Source organism: Xiphias gladius, chromosome 2, assembly GCF_016859285.1.
Source record: "Xiphias gladius isolate SHS-SW01 ecotype Sanya breed wild chromosome 2, ASM1685928v1, whole genome shotgun sequence".
NCBI classification, from domain to species: domain Eukaryota; kingdom Metazoa; phylum Chordata; class Actinopteri; order Istiophoriformes; family Xiphiidae; genus Xiphias; species Xiphias gladius.
This window is the reverse complement of record NC_053401.1, coordinates 5,567,514-5,588,760: the sequence shown is the minus strand read 5'-3', so window position 1 is coordinate 5,588,760 and position 21,247 is coordinate 5,567,514. Positions and strand designations below refer to the sequence as shown.

The following is a 21,247-nucleotide window of genomic DNA, read 5'->3' as shown; positions in this document are numbered from 1 at the left end:
ACAGCATCACTATTCTTCACACCTCTTAGATATTACTTTCGTTGCGTGACATTCTGTGTTCAGTGACCAAAGTTAGGACGGTTATTATCTATGAGCTAAACTTTTTCACACGCGTACAGCATCAGGACAAAGATTTAATTGTTTCACAATTAATCCAACAAATGTGCCATCTGTTCAGTTCCTGGCATCCACTATAGGTTATTGGTGAAGGTAAGGTACGATGACAACAAATGTACTCTGAATATTACTGATACTGCGCATATATTTCTATACTAGTTAGTAAAGATAAGGCCACACTCGTCTCTACAGTGCGACCTTGGAGTAGGCCAATAAAGATATAAACATCTTAATCTTAGTGGTTAAGGTTATCCAGACTTTGGCCTTTTGTCACAAGTTTTTAGTCTAGGAATTGCTAATATGCTTCAAGCTGATCCTGAGAGGTCAGAGAGGCAAAGTTGATGTGAGTTATAAATGAGAAGACACTGATTTGAGCAAAGGAGAATATGGCTGACGGTGACGGTGGCGGTGACATTTTCCGCACAGATGGACGTTTGTTGTCCCGACCCTGCGCGTGAACCCAAAAAGTCTGAGTGTACGATCTGTTGTGCGTATGTTTCAGTGTGCAGGGCTGTATGGAAATGCCTCTCCATCATGTGATAAGTACACTGGAGGAATACCCTGGTCTATCCTGGTGAGTTTATTTCAACTGACGGCAGACACGGTGCACAGATCACCCTCTTTAACAGCACCAGCCTCGACTGTGCGCCAAAAAGGACTATCCGCTGGAGCCACGCGGTTTGTTCTCCTGTCCTTAAAACACTAGCGACAGCATCTCTGCCCCTTCGCCGCGATACATTTATGCACAGCACCGCTGCCCTCTCAGCTTTAGACAGCCCCGCAGCCGGACTCTCAGCGCAGTTTTCACATCCACAGTGACAAGTCCTACGGCTCCGGCACACTGATAAGGGGTCCAGGGCTATTACAGCCGAGCGGGCCCTAGAGGGAGTAAATGTCCAACAGTGTCAATAAAGCCCAGGCAGGGTATTTGAGCTCTATCAAATCATCACGGGGGGTCTCTCTAGCATGAAATTATGGCTTTGATAATATAGAGTTCTCTGAAAGATTTTTACTACTTCCATCAACACGGTTTGAATGAAAAGCAGCACTATTAGTATTGACGTACACTTCTGTTTCTTGCAAGAAGGGCAGAAGTGCAGAGACTTGATCTGGATCCACCAGACAGCATTGTGACAAACGCTATATGCCCGGATGAATTTTTCATACGCCTCGATACCACCCAGCCACGAGAAGTCTGTCTGGCCTCGTGAATTGAGTGCAATGGGCAGAGTTAACACAATTGATTTACCATAACCAGGAATACGCGTTCAAGACCTCTTAAAAGAAAGACTAGATGATCTTGATACCTTTTCCTCTCACTCATGTAGCAAATTAGACATTTCTAGACAGACAAGAACTGAACCGTAAACGGTCATTAACTGCTCCTCTACACTCAAAAAGCAAAAACCATTTAAGTTACATGAAAATATCACAGATTTTTCTAAATGCCATGAATCGTAAATTTGAACGTACGTAGCATGACTTAAAGTGAAAGGCACGACCAGAAATTGAACCCCCCTGCGCTAAATCAAAGCCATGTTTCACTGCTGCCTTTGTATTGCTGTCTCTGTGCCACGGGGACGCGCTTTGCTCAGCGCCTAAGGGAAATGCAGTAATCTTTCACCAACCTGCCTCCTCTTCCAAGGGCAAAAGACACATTAAGAACAAGAAAGTGTACACAGAAACAGCATGTCGCTTAAATGTGCAATTGTGGCAGGGTCAACACTGAGAGGATAAATGCCGAATGCAAAAAAAAAAAAAACTCCGTCTGGGGTTCTATTGTAGAAAGGAACAGCATTTTAATAAGGTCTTGTGCATTCAATACGGCGAACAACCAAAGATCGTCAAATTCAGCACACAATGCCAGAGTTACTGAATGATTCACTGGGGCCATAGGTCATCCGCACTCAGAATTGCTTTGTGATTGTATGCGCTTAGAGGCATTTTCAGACTCCTGAATAGAATTGACGGTGGTGAATTGACACCACAGCCCCCTTACATCTAAAAGTTTCTCTTTACCCCACCGAACAATTAACAACCGTGATCATCTCAGCGGGTGCCTGACTCTCCGGGCCAAACTAATGCCATGAAAATTCGTCTCGTTTTCAAATTCTGAGCTACGGAATGACCTTCACAGTGAGACAGCAGCCGGGTAAACAAGCTCACAATACGGGTGGACTGCAGTGGCCGGCTGTTGTTTCGTTATCCATCCCGATTAGCACCGAAGCAGTTCCACCTAAAAACGTACAGACCGCGTGCAATGGAGGTGGAAGCGAGCTGTGCATCAACAGATGGGCCGGAGACTCACGAGAGGCTGGACAGGCTTCACAGAGCGCTGTTAGCCACGAGGTACCTCAACTTATCTTTCCGGCCTTTTTTCTGCGCTTGAGTCACCTCCTGCGCTCGAAAGTTTAGGTCTAAATAAACTTGTCTTCCGTGTTCGCATGTAGTTTCAGCAGCAACAGATTAGCAGTGTTTCAGTCAAGGCATCAGGAAATGGACATGGTATGAACATGGGACCTTGTCAAATGAGCTGAAAGTTTTGCTAAAAACTTTCTTACTGGTGTCGTAGGTTATATCATATGCCACTGCGAAATAAAATTATTTTTTCTTGTTCTCTCTCTCTCTCTGCTTCTCAGTATCCTAAAGGTCTAGTCTGTGGCTTCCCTTTACATTTGATGATGTTTTTTAAATCTCTGTTAGGGCGGCCAATTTTTTTTTTCCGTTGACAATCAGTGGATCGCTTTTCAATAAATCAACTGTTTAGTCTCTAAAATCTCAGAGGACAATGAAAAATGTCCATCCCAGTTTTTTCCAGATGCCAAGGTAACCAAATTGCAAATTGCCATGTAGTAGTAGTCCAAAACCCAGAGATATTCTATTTACAATGTTCTAAGAGAGAAAAGCGAGGAATTTTCACACTTCGGACGCTAGAATCAGAAAATATTTCAATTTTAAATCAGTTTTATTAACTAACCATTCCAGTATGAATCTCCCTGGCACAATCTAAAAGGCATTCTTATTCTACAGTTACATTACTATCAAACAATTTGGCTAGTCTTCGTTCTGGGGGGTTTCTTGCTGTGTGAAGTGTTGCTGTCTACCTGGACAGGGGGTATCGCTTGCCGACTTCAGCTTGCGGGTCCTGCTGGCGAATGGCCCGGATGGCAGTGGGCGCTGTGAACATGGAGGCGGCTCCGTGTTCAGAGAGCACGCGAAAGAACGCCCCGGGGTCCGGAGTCCCTACAGGCTTACCCTGTAAACGGACAGTACGGCCACAGCTAGTCAGTTCACACACTGTAACGTGGACACAGGCACATAGATCACAGCACAAGACTGCCTTCAGAGTGAATAGCAGATACACAGATTGTTGTGGAAGCTCAGCAAAGTTTTTTGCTCTGGGTAAATATTCAGGTCTGTGTATGGATCAGGGGGAGGACAAAAAAAAAAAATTGGCCGCATCATGCCTGACGATAGACAGGATGCTAAAACAAAAGCTACGTGAGCTGTAGCCGAACGTTGACTCAAAGACAGAGATTAATTAATGGCCCCGCGGTGCCATTTCCTGCGGCTGAGAGAAAATCAGAGTGCTGATGTCATGGGTGGCCCCTCCACAGAGGAAACACACTGTAAAGACGCAAATGTAAAGATCAACAACCTGTAAAAAATATCCCTCTTAGCCCTGACCCACAGATTTGGGTATGTGCTAATAACCCTCCACCTAATAAACGGCTTGTACAGAGGGTGTACTGGACTCACAGAGCAAAGCCAAACCTGTAATAACCAGATGCATCAAAATCAAATGGCCATTCAAAACACACATTCATGCAGAAAATAGTTAAAGCTTGTTTATTCCTTTAGCATTCGTCTTCGAAAGACATGTGCTGCATAAGAAGGGTATGCTCGGCAGAGGGCGGCCTGTATGCTTAAGCTTCAGACTGATACTGTCGGGTACCAGTTTATGCCGTGACGATAACCACTCAAATGCCGCTTAAGCACTGCTGCAGGAGGATAAAAATCGACGCAGCCGCTTTTGAAACGGGAAGTTCCTTCGCCGAATGTATTCTGCGAGCTGAAGTTTCAAATTTTCTTTTTGGATGGTTCACGACCACGTGCGCGGGGTTACACATTGACTGCCATTAGTGAAGAAAAAAGGGAAAAGAGTGAAGGACTGGAAGAGAAAAGAGTTGCAGTCTATCTGGTGACAGCGGACCGTAGCAGCCAGAGTCAAAAATATCAAGAGGGTCAAATACTTCGCCACATTTTGAGCTGAGTCCCAGCCCACATAAACTGGAGTCTTTAACCAAATATGGATTGGATTCAGTATGGAGCTTGCAGGGCCAACAGAGACGGGTACCCGGCTGACACTAAAACCTGGCTCACGCAGCTTTGTAAGTCGTACAACTCGGGTTCTATCGCGCATTTCTGGTCATTTTTGTTGTTTGCAACACTGCTGTGGTTCTTTTTCCAGGCACTGAATCTTGTCCACGGGGGGGGGGGGTTTCCATACCTCGTAGAGAATTGTGCTGTTGCCATGGAGCAGAGGACCATAGCAGATATATGAATGGCCGACCACCCAGCCCAGGTCGGACGCCGCCCACCAAACCTGTAAATGGTTAAGAAAGGTGTAAACATGTAACAAGGCCCCTAGACACAAAACGTCTAATTTTATACTATTTAACAAGTGAAGAGAATTGCATCAACAATGTCCTTAATTCCCTCTGCAGCTTTCAATGCCACAAATCCGAGCACCTGTGGTACCTGTAGGCGCTATACGAAATAGCATATGTTGTATCGCTGATGAATGTAAATTAAAGTAAACTAAGTAAAAACTTCTAAAAATTTCAGAACTTATGACTCTTCGGTTAACATGAATATTACTTGATGATCAAATCCTCTTTCAAGTGGAGAATAATCTCTCTCTTTGCCTACTGCATGCTCTTTGTCCTCGAGCACCGCGCCAACTCGGCAGGGGACGCCCGGCTGCTTTATTGCCTTACATCTCCAGGACGGAGTCCATAAATATTTGACATGGTCCATTTCAGCATCACAGCATAGCCCGCAGTGTCGCGCACAACGCCCTGGGGGACAGATAAGCACAACATCAGACCGGGGACAGGTACCTGCACTAGGGAAAACTAGCGGGGGTTTAACAATCTAAACACAGATTCGCGCTTCTCAAACCGACTGCACCGAGGGCCAGTATGACCAATTTGTTTAATCATCTGAAACCGAATCACGAAGTTGACTATGACCACACAATGAAGGAACAAAAAACGGAGAATCGAGCGGCCCCTCGACTTTTTCCACCGCAAGTGGAAACACGCAGTCGTCGAATAAGGACACTCTTCATAATGCAACCGCCTACCATATGTGTTTGTTTATTTTTTTGATCTATTTGATTTTAGTCTAATTTATTTTTACGTGCTGTTTTTTTATACATGTTTAGTAGTTATGGAGGGGTTTGGAAGTGAACCACAGCGTAGTTGATCTTAATTATTTTTACATTATTTATTTAAATGTATATATTAATATAATATGTAATTATATACATATTTTTAATTTGTTTTTCAGTTGAATTAAATTTAAAGTTCAAGGATTTCCACTGTTAAAAAGACAAATAATCGCGATTATGACTTTTGCCATCATGGAGCATCCCTAGTTCACAGCTTTTAGTAGTTAATGGTGCCGTAAAAACATTTTTGCACGTGACAGCGCTTCCTCGAGTCCACATAACTGCAATTTTAGAGTTTTTCTCAAAGTAATGGCATCCCTAAAGACATAATTGAAAAAAATTCACAGAAGCTCACTGAGAAAAAGGCCGGCAATAACAGCACCATTAAGCCCAGGAACTTGCCAGCAGCTGGACATTTTATATCGTCTGTGGTCCAAAGACAAAATGATGCTATTTGAAAGGAGCCGGGGTTTTTTTCTATTTGGAACTGCCTGTAGGCAATTCCTCCTGCATGAGCTCCGGCTCCTGCTGTGGGAATGCTCTGTCTTATTTATGTCATGTTTATGGTGTTTAGATTGAGCCGGGATTGTGTTGCAGAGTCGAAGTGCGGGTGAGTCACACGCGAGGTCCGTGCTATGTGAGAAAGTACGGGACGTTTACACGACATCTGTAAATCTACGAATGAGATATCGATTGCCATTTTTCCCCTGCTGCTGATCGCAACTCTGTGGCGCCAGGACCTTTGGTGCTCCAGTGGTTCCGGAGGTATAGAGGACATAGAGGGGATGGTTGGAGGGGACGGAAACGCAGTCATGCGGCTGAGCGGTGGCCATCTCTTCCTCCCAGTCCAGACTGATCTCCGGACTCACTGATACTTTCTCCTAAAACACAAGGAAACACCAGGAAGATATTCTTATTTACATTTCTCATTAAACTGCTATAAAAGGAACCTGTTACTGCTCTAAAAGCTCCAAATTTCCCCGATGAGTTATTGATCAACTCCATAAAATTAGGTGGTTAAGGTTTGTGGTTTTCAGTATTTTTTTCCCCACTTTGGGTGGAGAAGACACACAGAAACTCACACCTACTTGCTTGCCTTACAAGTGACCTGGGGATTTAAATTCTTGCTAGATTGAAAATAAATAAATGCATACGTACATACATGAATCAGATGTTTCTGTTGAAACTCCCCACTGTCGTTACCATCTCTTGTAGTCGCCCACAGGGGTCATTTCGGATCACAGTGTAAGAACCTTACATTTTCTGCTGCCGACATCTGTCTCACGTCTAATCCTCGCGAATATCTTTGATACTCCAATTTCATTAACATTTAATCATCCCGGGAGGCTGACGAAAAGTCCAGGTCATTTCTTTCTTCGGCTCTCAGAAAATGAAATCAAATCTAAGGCATCATTCAATATCACACAGATTCTTGAGGCAGAGGACAGACATCCCATAAAATCTCCAGCTTTCTGAAATGCATCTTTTTTTTTTCTTTTTACTCACTAAAGCCAAGCCACAGCAGATCTTGGCTGATTTAACAAAGCTTTCATGTTAGGAGCTGCGTTCGGAAAACCACAACCTCATGCTTACTGAGTGCAGGATATGATAAAGCAGCTGCAACCACCTTCAAAGTGGCGCCTGGCATGTTTTCAAGGGGTTGAGTTTCCAGTGAATTTCCTGCGAAAACTATTTCACTGAGTTCATTGATAACAGTCTCTTATTCAACAAGTATATCACCCTAACAGCAGTTTCTTAATTCGCCAGACAAAACTGTTCGAGATAAGCCTGGAGAGACCAAACCAAATAAAGTGACTCATGTCGTGTTCATTTAAGAGCAGAGGAAAGCCAGAAAGAGACATAACCAATAACAAAATTTAACTAACTTCGACATGGAGGCCAGACAAAAAAAAATTGACAGGAACAACTGCAACACTGTGCAATCAAGTGTCCCTAACCCCAAACTTCTGGGTTTTTCCTTTTTTTTTTTTATTCCTGTGTATAGATGAAGCAGATTTCGACTTTCTGTCACCACATTAACGCATAATTCTTTGCTGCATAAATTCTTGACACAGCTCGACATTTTCCAGACTGGATCTATGCCAGGCCGCCGATGGCAGGTACCAACCTCCATCTCATCGACCGGCTATCATCATTTAATCTTTTGATTCGAGGGCAGGATTAGTAATACTATCATACCACTCGTGTATATTTGGCCAATTCCAGGCAATAATCCTTCAAAAATCCAATGCTTTAGATTCAGTTGAATGATTAAATGCTCTCTTATGGGTTCAGAACTGCAACCCCCTAGCCTTTGGAAATCCCTTTCTCCCGACAGCAGCTACACTGTGACCGAAACTAATCCGCTTTACATATGGCCGGCACTTTTTTCCAGATACACTTACATTGTGTCACATCACCGGCAGGTTCGGACACAACGTCCCACTGTCAAACGGAAACTTGGGGCGCCTTGCGCTTCTTACCGCGTCGGGCCTGTTGTAGACGAGAACCTTAGAGGGCCTGTGAGAGCTCAGCTCCAAGGCTTTCTCCACCAGAGGGATGTACTCCACTCTTCTGCCCGGCTCGATCCCGAACGAAGCCGTCACAATCAGCTTGGGCTGACGAACACAGAGACCGAGAGGGAATTTGTTTGGGTTAGAATGTCACGAACTTACAGCGTCAGGTTTCACAGCTGTGTTAGAAAAAGCAGCCAGTGCTCCCATCATACTTTACAATTTTATTCAGCACCTTTTTTTTTTTATCAGGGTATTGACTTTATCAGTGGTATGACTCTGTAGACTGTGGCAGCACTCCAATTTCGAGTCAAATGCAGCTCACTGAAGCCTTTTTAGCTTGCGTATGATATCGATTTCATAGTAAATAGCCGGCTTATCACACACTTGAGGTTTTCCTAGAGTGTAGGTAAAATTTCTTTAAACTTTTAAGCAAATGCCTTCATAGGCCACAACTTTGAAGCGGACGGCCTTTAAATGCCGCGCCGTCGGTCAGCGTTGGCTCATTTTGCCACGGCGGCCGTTGCAGGGCCTTGCAATGTCTGCGGCAACGAGGAAACAAGGATTATTCACTCGACCCAAAACCGTTGAAACACGCTCGATCCAAAGAGCTGGTGGCAACGCTGTATTTGTTCAGATTTGATACTCGTGTTAACACGCCACTAGAAGCGCGCCCTGCCAAAAACGTCGGTTGAGGCCCATTTATCCCTCTGCTGCCCCGCTAAAGAAATAACAGCACATATGGCACTGGTATCATTCTCCAGCGTACGTTTGGGAAAAGACAAGGCAGGCCAAGCGCTTTCCGCTTTGAATGATTCATTCCGAGCTTTACGAAACAAAGAAGCCTCAGGCACCACTTGCTTTCTGTTTTTTAGATTTTTTGTTTTCTTTTTTTGCAAGATGAGTAGCGCACATTACTAATGGAGCAAGAAAAATTTGAACTGGAAAATCATTAGTTGCAGCAGTATAATTTCCCCGCTTAATACTGTATAAGTGCATAAAAATAGAGAGTCATCTCCTTAGTTTTTAATGAGGGGCCAGGGTACTGACGGCACTGACGATTATCGGGTCCTGATATCATGGCTCACGAAAAGATAAATCTCAACCACAATGGGAATAGTAACATTTCCCGACCTTGGCATGATCGATGCGGACAGAGAGCTCCTTGGAGGCAAAGCCGCCAAAGATGAGGCTGTGTGGGGCACCAATCCGCGCACAGGCCAGCATGGTGAACATGGCCTGGGGCACCATGGGCATGTAGATGACCACCAGATCTCCCTTGCGTACCCCATTCTTCACTAGGACTCCCGCTAACCTGGACACCTGGATCGAGACACAGGGGGAGAGACCATGCAGAGTTCTGAGCATCAAACGTGTTCACACGGCACTCTTTCGAATGTCTGCTTGAAATCCGTTTTGGATAGTTGTTCGTGACTGCTACAATCAACATACCAACCGACCAAGTGAGGGTTAAAAACACACCCTGTTAGTCCAGGTCAGGCCTTTAACAAAGCAATCCTCTGTGCTGCTGCGGTCTGTGACTTCCGTCAAAGCACGGTTTACCTGGTCCCGAAGTTCCCTGAAAGTGACGATCTGTTTAGTTCCGGTCACCGGGCTGTCGTAGATGACGGCGGGCTGCCCTCCGCGGCCGCCCTCCACATGACGGTCCACAGCGTTGTAGCACATGTTCAACTTCCCCCCAACGAACCTGGCAGCGACACAACATAACCGGGAAACGAACAATCAACGACGCTCTTCGATGGTCAAAGAAAAACGTGTGAATTTTCAAACGTGAATACGTACGTACGTATTACATTTTTGATGAAAATTAAACTTAAACAGCGGAGCGCAACTTGACGACCCCAATTCGAGCCAAAAACCCACGCAGATGCCTTTTTTTCCCCCCAGTAGCACCCAGCAAATCACTGAACTCGATAAGGCGACGGTTTCAACCCCTCCTGTGGCTGTGCATACGAATAAAGGGCGGCCGGGCAGGTCGAGGTGGCAGATGGTGCCTGGGCCGAGAGCCAGCCGTACAGGGGCGGTGTGTGTGTGTGTGTGTGTCCTTTCACTTTAACACGACCGGGCCGGATTCAGGCGGCTCTGGCTTTGTCTCAATAGTGGAACTGACAAACCCCCCACCCCCGCCCAACCAAAAGAAAAAGAGGAGAAAGCCATTTGCATTCTCACATCATTGCCAGGGCAGAAGGGTGTGTGGGTGCCATCATCATCATCATCATCATCATACAAGTGCAAACATGTTATGTTTCACAGCTGATATAGAAACTTTACCTGTCTTGTCAACATCCTACAATTTACTTTGACATCAAATATAAAGGACTTTTCTAATAATTTTCAAGTGATACTGGTTAAAAAAAATGTTTTGAGTTTGTAGCTCTCTCAAGACTTTTGTGCTATTACCTAGCTCCAGTTGATAATCTTACTTTTTTATTATTATTATTATTATTAAATTCACTTATGTACCCTACTTTACACCATTGTATTTCTACCATTAATTCACATTTTCAGTTATAGTAACGTGTGCCTCTCTTATTTTCCATATGATCGTTGGACCACGAATCAACTATAACAAACAACCTTTCGTGCGGCAGGTGGAAACTGATCTTCATTCCGGTTACTCCGAGTTTGGGCTAATCCGGAAAAATGCAGAGTCTGGAGTTTTGTGAGTTTGGAGAAACACATTGCACATTATCAGCTGTTTCGATTTCGTGAATATTCATTGGCACAGGAGCATCCGGTGTAAATGCACGCACGGGCACTGGTGAAAAACAAGAGCCCACACGGGGCCTCTTTAACCCGAATCACGGCTGTCAAGTCCAGTTTCCTCCGGATGGGATCGTCGCCGCCGAGTTCACCTGAGAGCTTTTTGGTGAATTGCGATTTGGGGATTTTATTAGTAGTACGTTGCGGCTTTTTTGTGCTGGGGGGGGGTCAGCATTCATTCATCTTGAAAAACGCAAGTTTTGTGTCGTTTTCTCGAAGTTGACAAACGCCGGTGGGTTTAAGGTCCGTGGGAAATTCGGACACCGCCGCCGTTCACTTTCTGAGGAGCCAAGCGGCGCTCGCTGAAAAAACCTACCAGCCCGGGAACACCGGGTCGTCGGCCTGCAGCGTTTTACTCCACGGCTCAAACCAGTCTATGTCCCGTGCCGTCTCCCCCCAGAATTTGTCCGGGTGGTCCCTCGCCGCGGCGAAGGCTCGGCCGTACGCCGCGTCGGACGCATGGCCCCTGCCGGCGCCCGGGGCGAAACGCCTCCGGACGTCCGCGGGCCCGCGGGATACCGCGGCGCTCACCGCCGGAGCGCCGCGCAGCTCCCACCCGAGGGTCCCCTCGCGACCCAGGCGCAGCACGTGTTTTAGGTGGAAGCGCATCGCTGCCGTGGTGATGTTGGAGACGTGAACCGCGACGCCTCTCGCCGTCTTCCGGTGCTTTTCCGCAGGTGAGGGACCCCGTGCTGTGAGTCAAGGCTGGGCGACGACATCCGGGGGCCACCTTTTTTTTTTTTTTTTTTCAAGACTAAGAAGCCTTCAAGCAGAAGCCTTCACTTTTACTCTCGGTGACCGCGAACTCTGAACTGGATGTAGTTGATGCAGGAGGAGCTTTGAGCCTCAGCTCTACAACTGTTACACAACACACAAGCAGGTCTTGCAGCCGCAGCCGGCGAAGTAAACAGGGCCAAAAAACAAAAAAACAACAACAAAAAAAATCTAAATAAATATATGGCACACTTTGAGAGATGCAGTGCAAGGAAGAATTTTCATTTGGGTCAGTGGGCAAACAGTTGGAATTCAAAGCCAGACTTTTTCCCCCAAGGCATATTTTTTTTTTTTTTTTTTTTTTTTAAGGGGAAGATATTTAGCCTGTGGTATCTATTCTGTCATGCAAAATAAGAAAGAAAGAAGAAGAAGAAAAAAAAAATGTACTTGTGAAATGCTCGAAGCTCTTTTGCATCACAAATCTTTGTTTACTAGCAGCGGCATTAAACTTTCATGGTCCTCAGGGTGGCATCCATTCTCCGATTAAGAATGCAAATACCTTTGCTTAAACTGATCAGGGAAAGCATTTAGGGGCTTGTTGGAGGATATTTGTGAACATAATTGGATTTTTTTTTTATTTTTATGGAATCAAATTAAAAACACCAAATGTCTCCGCCTCTTGTTGAGCTGGGGAACTCGTTCTGGTCTCACCTCCATAACAGCAGCTTGTGCAAGCCCGTCTAACCCAACGGAGCAGCAGCAGCAGCAGGAGCCCTGCGTCTTCTCAGGTTGGTCTCGTGTACATCTCTTTCCACACCGGCGCCATCGTCCGGGCTGCTGGTAAATACCCATAATCCGCCTGACCCCCCTGGACATGACCCCTTGCGCACCCGGTGCCCCCGGATGAGAAACTCATCCATCTGATACTTCAGCTCATCTTTTTCTATTTACACACGCAGAGCAGTGTTTTCTGTTGGCAGTCCCGGGAGCCTGCTTTTCCCTGGTGTTGCCTTACACAAGCGCGTATGATACACTTTTAACTAACATACTTTTTTGTACATTTTCCATCTTTTGAAAAAAAAAAAACCCATCACATCCTTAGTTATCCCGTGGCCTTTCAGACATGCTGAAAATGTGCTGCTTCTTCTTCTTTTTCTTTTTTTTTTTTCACCTAATATAGATTAAAATTTCATCACCTTTCAACAGGGCACGTAAGTTACAATCAGAAACCCCCGACAGAGAAAGGATGCCTCCTCCTCCTCCTCCTCCTCCTCCTCCTCCTCTCCTCTCTTGCTGTAATTTGCCTGGCCAAAAGGTCTCGCTAAATCACTGCTCCCCCAGACACTGACATAACTCTTTTTATAACAGCGCAGATGCCAGTGGCGGAATATGTATCGTTCTCATTCTCTCCGGCACCGGACGTGAGCAGAGCACCAACTAACAGTCGCTTGCGGAGCCCAATCAGACCCAAACTGGAGTCCGTAGACGGCTCATCGTGGCCCCTCCATCTTGCACTCTTCTGTGATTTTATGTGATGAGTGGGAATCTTTTGAAGCGGAAATCAGTCGGCTGCCCTTCAGAAACAGTTAGAGGCACATTACCAGAGTTTATCTACAAACGATTAATCTCCAAGCAGTGCCCCCCCCCCACACCACACACACACAGAGTGTCTGAATATGGATTTATAATCAAATTAGTTTGAAGATAATGATCATCTTTTTACAGTTTGAATGGGTTTTAGATGAAGCAGTTGGCTTAGAGGCTTGTGAAAATGTTCAGTCAACACTATTCATAGTTTAAAACAACTGCTGCATCATTGCAGCTGAGTGAATATGCTAATTGCCTAAAACTGAACATACAAAATACTAGGGGACACAGTCAAAGCAGGAGGTGGGGATGGGAACGAAAAAGAGGGTTACGCTTTTTTCGCATTTGAGATGTGTAAAAGGGGCTTGTAGCTCAATATGAATACAGATGTCGTACTATTTCTTACTGTCAGTCGATAAGCGACTAACATGCCACATGAGCAGTGGCAGGGCATCAGTGGATTTCCTCATTTTAATGCTGTTTGATATCGTGACAAGGCAGAAGATATGCTTCGAATTTTAGTTTCCTCTCGAGCGAGATAAAATCACTCGGAAGCTGGTGCAACAAAGTGGCCCAGTGTGCAATATCATTACTTACTTTTCATGTCATGTATTTTTTTTCCACTTGGCAAAGTGAGTGGGCGCCGTTCCCCTGAAGGGGGCGCCAGTAGCCTTAGGCTTAGAAGAAAGTTGCCTAAGGGGTTAAAATCCCATGGCAAAGTCAAAGAGGGAGACTCGCAAGTTGGCTGCCGCTTCCTCTTTGCCAACCTTGACTTCGTGTGCCCTTGAGCAAGGTGTTTGTTTAAGGGAACCTTGCTTCGTCCGTAATAAAAGTCTGTGACTGTAATAGTGGACGTTTTAAAGTGTACAGAACAGCCTTGAGAAGTGGGTGAGTGTCACCATGGAGCTACTCCAGCTGTTCCTGTACAGAAGAATTGCGCACTGGTTGTGTCAACCTGCCTCGCTGAAAGATAAATACAATTTCTAAGATGTCTACCAGTATACCTCACGCGTGTTTACATGATGATGTACTTTCGTTATCTGTCTGCCACTGCCCGATGGGGCTTGGTGATAAACAACAGTGCTGCTGTGGGAAAGCAGCCTGTCACATCATGCAGGAAAACCTAACCACAAACGTTTTAAATATATGCATTGTTTTTTTACATCTACCTCCAGTGTGACATGCCATATAGATCTCAGTCAGTGCTGCCGTGCTTGGATTAGAGTCAAAAATGTATCATCCAGTGTCCCCTTTTTAGTAAAAATACAGGATCGCCAGTTAATACCTGGACGCGAGACCTGTGTGTTCACTCAGTAAAGCAATTCTGCTGTCCATCGCGGAACTGCCACAAAGAGATGACAGCATCCGGTAGTACACATGGGATCAAATGTACTGTAGATTTTAAAAGGAAACCAAGGAAGGCTCACAGAAGTCACTGCATTCAGCAAAAAAAAAAAAGTCCAGTCCAGTGCATACAGTAACCCTCCGGAACCACAACCTGTTGTTTTTATATTTTTTTGTATGGATTAAACCAACGACATATAAGCACGTTAATTAGCGAGCTTCAGAGGTGCTGGTAGGCGGACTTTGTTACCTTCGGACAGAGCCGGGCTAGCTGTTCCGCCCTGTCTGCAGTCTTCATGCTAAGCTAAGCGAAGCGGCTGCTGGCTGTACGTTTATGTTTACCCTACAGGCAAGAGAGTGGCATCCATCTTCTCATCTAACACTCGCCAAGAGAGCGAATAAGTGTATTTCCCAAAATGTTGAACTATTCCTTTTAATGACGGCACGTGTTGATTTTATTTTTGCGTGAGCACCGATCAGAGATGAATCTCCGACACTGGCTAATGTTATGAGCCTTCATCTCTGGTCCGGTCGTCTGTTTTTGTCCCGTCCACGTGGCCTCCTCCTCCATCTTCTTCTGGTGGAGTGGAGGCCTTTCAGAAATCAATTTATTTGCAGTCGGAGGGCTTTAAGAGCACTGCAGCGTAATCCCACCTCTTTCTGGAAAGAAAAAAAAAAAGCAGTACTGAATTCTAGCCCATATGGATGGGAGTCTGTAATCTCTCTGTGCCCTCTTTCCGTGTGCTCCCTAAGCCCTCGCCCTCTCTGTCCATCCCTCCAGCCTACAACTTACCACCATTTTGCATCTGCATGCGGCTGGGTGGGACCGTGGGCGGCTGGAATTCAGCTGCACATATGGACTGTGTGACTAAACAGAAAATGTAGACAGAATACTATTCCCTGGAATGCTTGATAGTGATGAAAATTGATTCCAACTGAAATCAGCAGAGGTACATCGATTTATAACTTTTTAAAGTGTAATTCATGGACTTTCTCCATAACAGCTGATTTGAAGTGAAGTGAGGTAATTGCTTCCCAAGTGGTCAAGGACTAAAGGGAGCGATTTATTTTTACGCAAAGCGATATCAATGAGATTCTAATGATTTCATGGTCTGTACTGTATGATACTGCGGATTTTGCTCTCGACAGCTGTGCACGTGGAAATCTAAATACCGGTCCTCGCCTTAGGTGTGTCCCCATGTTTGCATTTGTCATGGCGGAGTCGTGGTTTGCGAGTCGCGTGACACGTCATGCTGCCTTAACACCCCCCCATCCAGGGATTCGCTACGTGTTTTTGTTGAGCTCTGCCTCTGTGAAGTGAGATGACTGGCCATCTATGAGATATGCCACAGCAGCAGGCACCATTAGGCAGCATATCTACAGTAAATGAAAACAGTCAGTGGTTTGGCTCCGTTCTGTGGTAGCACATAAACATGAGGATTAATCCTTAAGCCCTTCAACTAAGGTTCACTACCATCATTCAGTCCTTATCAGGCTGCATGCAGTCCATGTAGCCAAGGGAGGAGATAACAGGCGGCATGGCTCAGCGGTTCTCAATAAACCTTAATGGCAAGCACGCTTGTGATCGACTGATCTCTGAAGTGCAATGGATGAATGGATTAGACATGGCTAAGCATTAACACGTGCAGACTCAGAGCCGCATGTACGCATGATAGCGAGGTTCAGCATGCAGAACCAGGGCTACTTGCTGGGGGTCAAACCATCTAGCACGTTTCACGTTAGTTGCAATGGCTCATGACTGACTTCTTTCATTAAGTCTGCGATAAATTATTACACATCCACAGTGAGTCAGAGAGGACATTGGCCCCGCATGCTGACCCTGAGTTATGAGATACACTATAGGGCCAAAACTATCTGGACCCCCAATTCACATACTTTTGTCTATGTTTTGCTCTGCTCTGTTTTTCATGTTTTGGGGCGAGGCACCTTAATTCCAGTTAAGTGAAATATTAATCACACAGCAGACAATGACATTTTTGGACAATAGTTAAAGCTTCCGGCTTTGTGGCAACAGCTTACAGAAGGCTCTTTCCTGTTTCAACATGACGATTTCCCTCGTGCACAAAGCAGGGGCCACGAAACATGGTTTTCCCAAGTCTGTCGTGGGGGAAGTTGACTAGCCTGCCCAGGGCCAGGACATCAACCGTCCAACACCTTTTGGGATGAACTGGTGCACCGACAGCAAGCCAGGCCCGGTCAACCAACGTCAGTGGCCGACTTTCGCCAATGCTCTTGTGGCTGAGGGGGGGATCCAATCCCTTCAGCCAGGTTCCCAGATCTGCCGTCAGGAAGAGCAGCTGTTATAGCAGCCCATTAGTGGCCATGGGATATGGGTGCAATGCTTGGTTATCCACATCATTTGCTTGGCTTTTGGCCACGTAGTGTACTTGTCATAAATCTGACTGCTGAGCAGATCTGTGCATTTCATTATTTTTTTGACAGTAGTTGACATCCACTCAACTACTCGGCTGCAATACCCTCACTTTTGAACAAGCCCTTTAAATGTAATGCAGAGGTTATATATATATTTATTATTATTTATTTATTTATTTATTTTAAATGCGTGACAAAAAAATCTTTCGATGATTTACTCCATTTCAAATTCATTTTATGTCACGTAGAGGTCGAATAAAGTGCCATATCTTTTATGGTGATGGATCGTTACAGCCTTGTTGTGCCAAGATGGACATTTACATTTTTCCAGCGCGCCCCCGTAAAGCGGCTGTTCTTCTGCAAACAATGCCAGGTCCTGAGATATTACGAGGATGGAGGTAGATTACCCCCCCCCCAAACCACTCCCAACCCCTCTCTCTCCCTCTCTCTCCCTCTCCCTCTCCTCTCTCTCTCTCCCCCTCTCTCTCTGTGCGTGTGTGCGAGATGCTGCAGCTCCTGTAGTCTCTCCAGTCTCCAGTAAACAGCAGCCATGGCGACAGTGGTCCAACCGCTCACTCTGGATCGAGGTAAGGCGAATCGGAGCTTTTCAATTCGTGCTTGTCATCGGATGGTGTTTTTTTTTTTGTTCCCCTCTCTCTCTCTTCCCTTTTCTCTCTCGCTTTTGAAAAACTTCGGCAAGGAACGGACGACCCCGGGGTAGATCCAGGTGCTGGTGCACGGCTCGGGGTTTCCTACGTTTCGTTATTTCAAGGCAACGTGAGCTCACGCTGGTCTCAATAAAAAAAAAAAAAACCGTCCATTCCGTCGGCTCTCTGCGTGCATTTGTGCAGAGCGGTGCGCTTGTCCCCTCCGTTAAGCTCTTGCGAGGTCTGAATTCACCATCACTTATCTGACAAATACTACCCTGTGTTGCGTTTATTCTAATCTATATTATGTAACCTCCTCGGTGTTATTATTGCGTTACAGCCCGCTTTTTTTGCTCTTCAGCTGCAAAAAAAAAAAAAGAAAGAAAAAAGGCAACTGATGCGCGTTGGCATAAAACCCCCACTTTGTTAGACAGGAGGCAACTTTGGTATTTGGATTGGGCAGGTGCAAGGCTTCTTGCTGAAAGACAGGGGCTAATGGTTTTCCTCTGATGGCATTACCCAGCCTGCAACCACAGGTAGTGCTCACTGAGAGCTGACATTAGAGTATGTAATTGTATGCCCATGTGACTCAAACGCGTATTTGTGAGTACTCTGACCTCATTCGTATGGTAGTGATGCCTCCAGGAGGAGTTCTGGCGTAGAATTGCCACGCTTATGGAAAATGGTTTTAATCCGGTAGTATCTTTTACAGTGCTGCACAAGTAAATGTTCCAGGAATCCTGCTCGTCCCCCAAGTACATCACTAGGAGATTATTAAGAATACAAAGTGTCCTATATAGACTCCGGAGAAGCACAGACTCACTTTGAATCCCTATACTCGCTTGTTAAAAAAGTGTGTATTTTTAGATGACAACTGTCTTACAGACAGATCGAATACACGTCCGCCGGTGTAGTGTAATATTGCGCAAGCCTTGCAAATGGGCGCCATCAAATATAGAGAAAGGAGACACCCTTAGCTATTTCCTCAGTGCCAAGCAAAGCTAGCATCAGCTCCCCAGTAGCTTCCAAGCCACAGGAGGGGACTATAAATACACTCTTATCTGGTGGGAGCAATAAATTATTGTGCAGGAATTAATCCGACTGATGTCACTTATTATGTGGAACCCAAGCAATTACCCACAACTGATCACTTTCTGCTATGAGGTGTTAGATTTTTAGTCCACGTGCTCGATTGCGATTTGTTCCTCGCGGAAGTTTAATGCTTCTGGGCAGTCGAGCTTTACTGATGCACAATCTGTTGCGCGCAGAGGTGCTACACCATGCGGAGTTGATAAAAAAAAAGAGTCTAAGGTTGCAGCAGGCAAACAGATAGACGATGCAACCCGCAGTTTTCCCATCCACCACTCACCATGTAGAATTATTCAAAGGGGCTTAGGTGTAGCGATAAACACGCTTTTAAACACTGCGAAATCTCCTCCGTCCTTGTAAGATGTCAGCATTCAGCCTTATTTGATCTCAGTCATTTGCTGGGTCAGTGATTTCAGACGTGACCTCAGCCCGTATGCAAGGGGGACTGAGCCATATTCACACGCCGTGACGTGAATCTGACCAGTCAGCGGCTGGCAGCCGTAATGGCACGAGGACTGGTAATGATAGTTTCACGCAGGAGCCGTCAGACAGAGAGAGAACATTACAGGCTCCCTTTTTAAGCTGCTGCCAGTTTGGAGAGAACACTATAATTGCTAATGAAAAGGTAGTTTTGTCTCATATTGGGAGAAGGCTTGTCTGCTGCTGAGTGGCCGAGTTTGTCGAGCACACGCAGGGAGGAAACAGACAGAGATGGTCATTTCCAGAGCTCCCACTTGGCCTGTTGGTTCACAGCAGGATGAAAAGATCTTACTGGCCTTCCTGTCATTGTCTGAGGAAATGACTGTGATAAGCAAGAGCCAGTGCCCTATCAGGAACAATGGATTTGAACCTCTCTGTATATATTATAAAACCAGGCTCCACTCTCTGCGGAACTGGCATTTAACTGAAAATGTGTCCCACAGATGACAACCTTTGTGATAGGAAATAGCGAGAGCAGAGCTCATTGTTGGGTGTATCTCGGTTGCCGGCGGTCGAAGTATTTTGTCAGAAACATCTAGAGAACGAGTAACACAAGCTTTTGGTATAGACCCTATTGACAAAGAAAAGATCATTTGTGTGCTATAATTGCAAGTTTTAACAGAATTTAAATACAACAAGACAGCAAGAGCCACGGTGTAGCTAACAGCACAGCTGTACTTTGAGCTAAATGCTACATGGTAGTGCCAGCATGCCACCTGCTCCCAATGAAAATGCCAACACGATGATGTTTAGCATGTTAGCATGTTTCAAATTTGCTTTAGCCAATCACAAAAGCACAGCCGAGGCTGACGGGAATGGCAAAACCAAAAATGTCAACGTTATGGTGGCACCAGAGGCGACGTTAGAGGATCACCAACGTCAGTGGGCTTTCATGCTTTGGGGACCGTGAAAGTCTGTCCAGGATTTTCATGGCGGTGCATCCGGTGGCCTAGCTGATGACATTTTCCAGCCTGGACTGAACGAGGTGGACCTACGCACCAGCCATGCAGCTAGAGTGGTTAACACATCAATCTGATAGAAATTAGCCATCCTAAATGAGAACTGGCCCAAAAGTTGTGTTGAACTTGTTGAACATATTTCCTTCCTCATATATCCTCCCTCCCGTTAGACAGGTATTTTAAAATCCGGTCTTGTTTACATCCATGTTTACTAGCTGGCAGTCTTTTTTTGTTCTCCTTTCCTGCCGTTGGTGGCACACTGCTGCTTATCTTGGTGTGTTACTGCCACCTGTTGATCAGTGGAACAGTGTGAAACCATGGACAGGAATGTGTATTGCATCGCCCGCGCGTGCACACGTGTGAACGTGCGTCCTCGTGCTCACGCACAAGATCTTTTTTTTTTAGCAGCTGAAGCATATTAAGGTTTGCAGTCTGTCTATATATAGGCAGTGCTAAAGTGTGTGATTAAAGGCTGCTGTCGCACTCACAAACTGTAAGTATGATGAGTCTTTGATTCCTGCAATTCCCAGAATGAAAACTGAGAGAGCCATACCCTATTGATACCTTAGGGGGGCCTGAAAGCAACAGATTTTCATTTTGAGGAAAGGCAGGTTGGGCTCCTTAAACAGAATGCAACATATTGTAGCTGCATCATATTCAGCCCCATAAAGTCTATATTTCTGTTGAGAGAGTGGTTTCTCTACAATGGGTCTTTTGTTTCCCCGCAAGGCTGTTTAACGTCAGTTCAAAACCGTAGAAAGAAGCCCTTTGCTTCTTCAAGTATGTCTTTCGTCACTGCGTGGCAAGGTTTTGGTGAGTTAAACAGTGTTTATACAGCTCACACCCTCCCGTCTTAATAGACTGAAAGGAATAACCGCAGCACTCTGCTGTCCGCACCCCCGTTTCCTCTCGGAGAGACCAGGGCAAGTTTACTGATTCGAGGCCAGGCCGTGTTCCCATCACATGCTCCCAGTCAGACCGGTGATTTGAAGGATTAAAGGGGATGCTGACAATACGACGCCTCACATAGCTGTTGATATTTCAACCCACCTCCTTTTAATACAGAAATAAAGGTTATCAGAGTCATTGTGTCGGAGGGACGCCTTCCAGTAATTAGAGAGGATGCAGAAAACAATAAGAGTGTGATGCTTTCTGTCTCTGCTT

At 45.5% G+C, this 21,247-nt stretch overlaps 2 protein-coding genes across 4 annotated transcripts in view; one reads left to right on the top strand and one right to left on the bottom strand.

Annotated features, from left to right (window-relative positions):
* The window catches only part of acss3 (acyl-CoA synthetase short chain family member 3), a 33,589-nt gene extending 21,957 nt beyond the window's left edge, over positions 1–11,632 (bottom strand). The window contains exons 1-8 of one of the 2 annotated variants that reach the window (XM_040145753.1): positions 11,186–11,632; positions 9,649–9,793; positions 9,220–9,408; positions 8,056–8,190; positions 6,313–6,453; positions 5,118–5,198; positions 4,628–4,723; positions 3,222–3,373 (exon numbers count right to left, since the gene is read on the bottom strand). In XM_040145753.1, coding sequence (XP_040001687.1) covers positions 3,222–3,373; positions 4,628–4,723; positions 5,118–5,198; positions 6,313–6,453; positions 8,056–8,190; positions 9,220–9,408; positions 9,649–9,793; positions 11,186–11,478 — 1,232 coding nt within the window. In that variant the 5' untranslated portion in view covers positions 11,479–11,632. Of the gene's footprint in view, positions 1–3,221; positions 3,374–4,627; positions 4,724–5,117; positions 5,199–6,312; positions 6,454–8,055; positions 8,191–9,219; positions 9,409–9,648; positions 9,794–10,683; positions 11,098–11,185 lie in introns of those variants that run through there. The other variant, XM_040145763.1, reaches the window with a different exon arrangement.
* Positions 10,658–21,247, top strand: part of lin7a (lin-7 homolog A (C. elegans)) — a 40,189-nt gene continuing 29,599 nt past the window's right edge. Inside the window, exon 1 of one of the 2 annotated variants that reach the window (XM_040145787.1) lies at positions 10,658–10,768. In XM_040145787.1, coding sequence (XP_040001721.1) covers positions 10,750–10,768 — 19 coding nt within the window. In that variant the 5' untranslated portion in view covers positions 10,658–10,749. Of the gene's footprint in view, positions 10,769–17,408; positions 17,496–21,247 lie in introns of those variants that run through there. The other variant, XM_040145777.1, reaches the window with a different exon arrangement.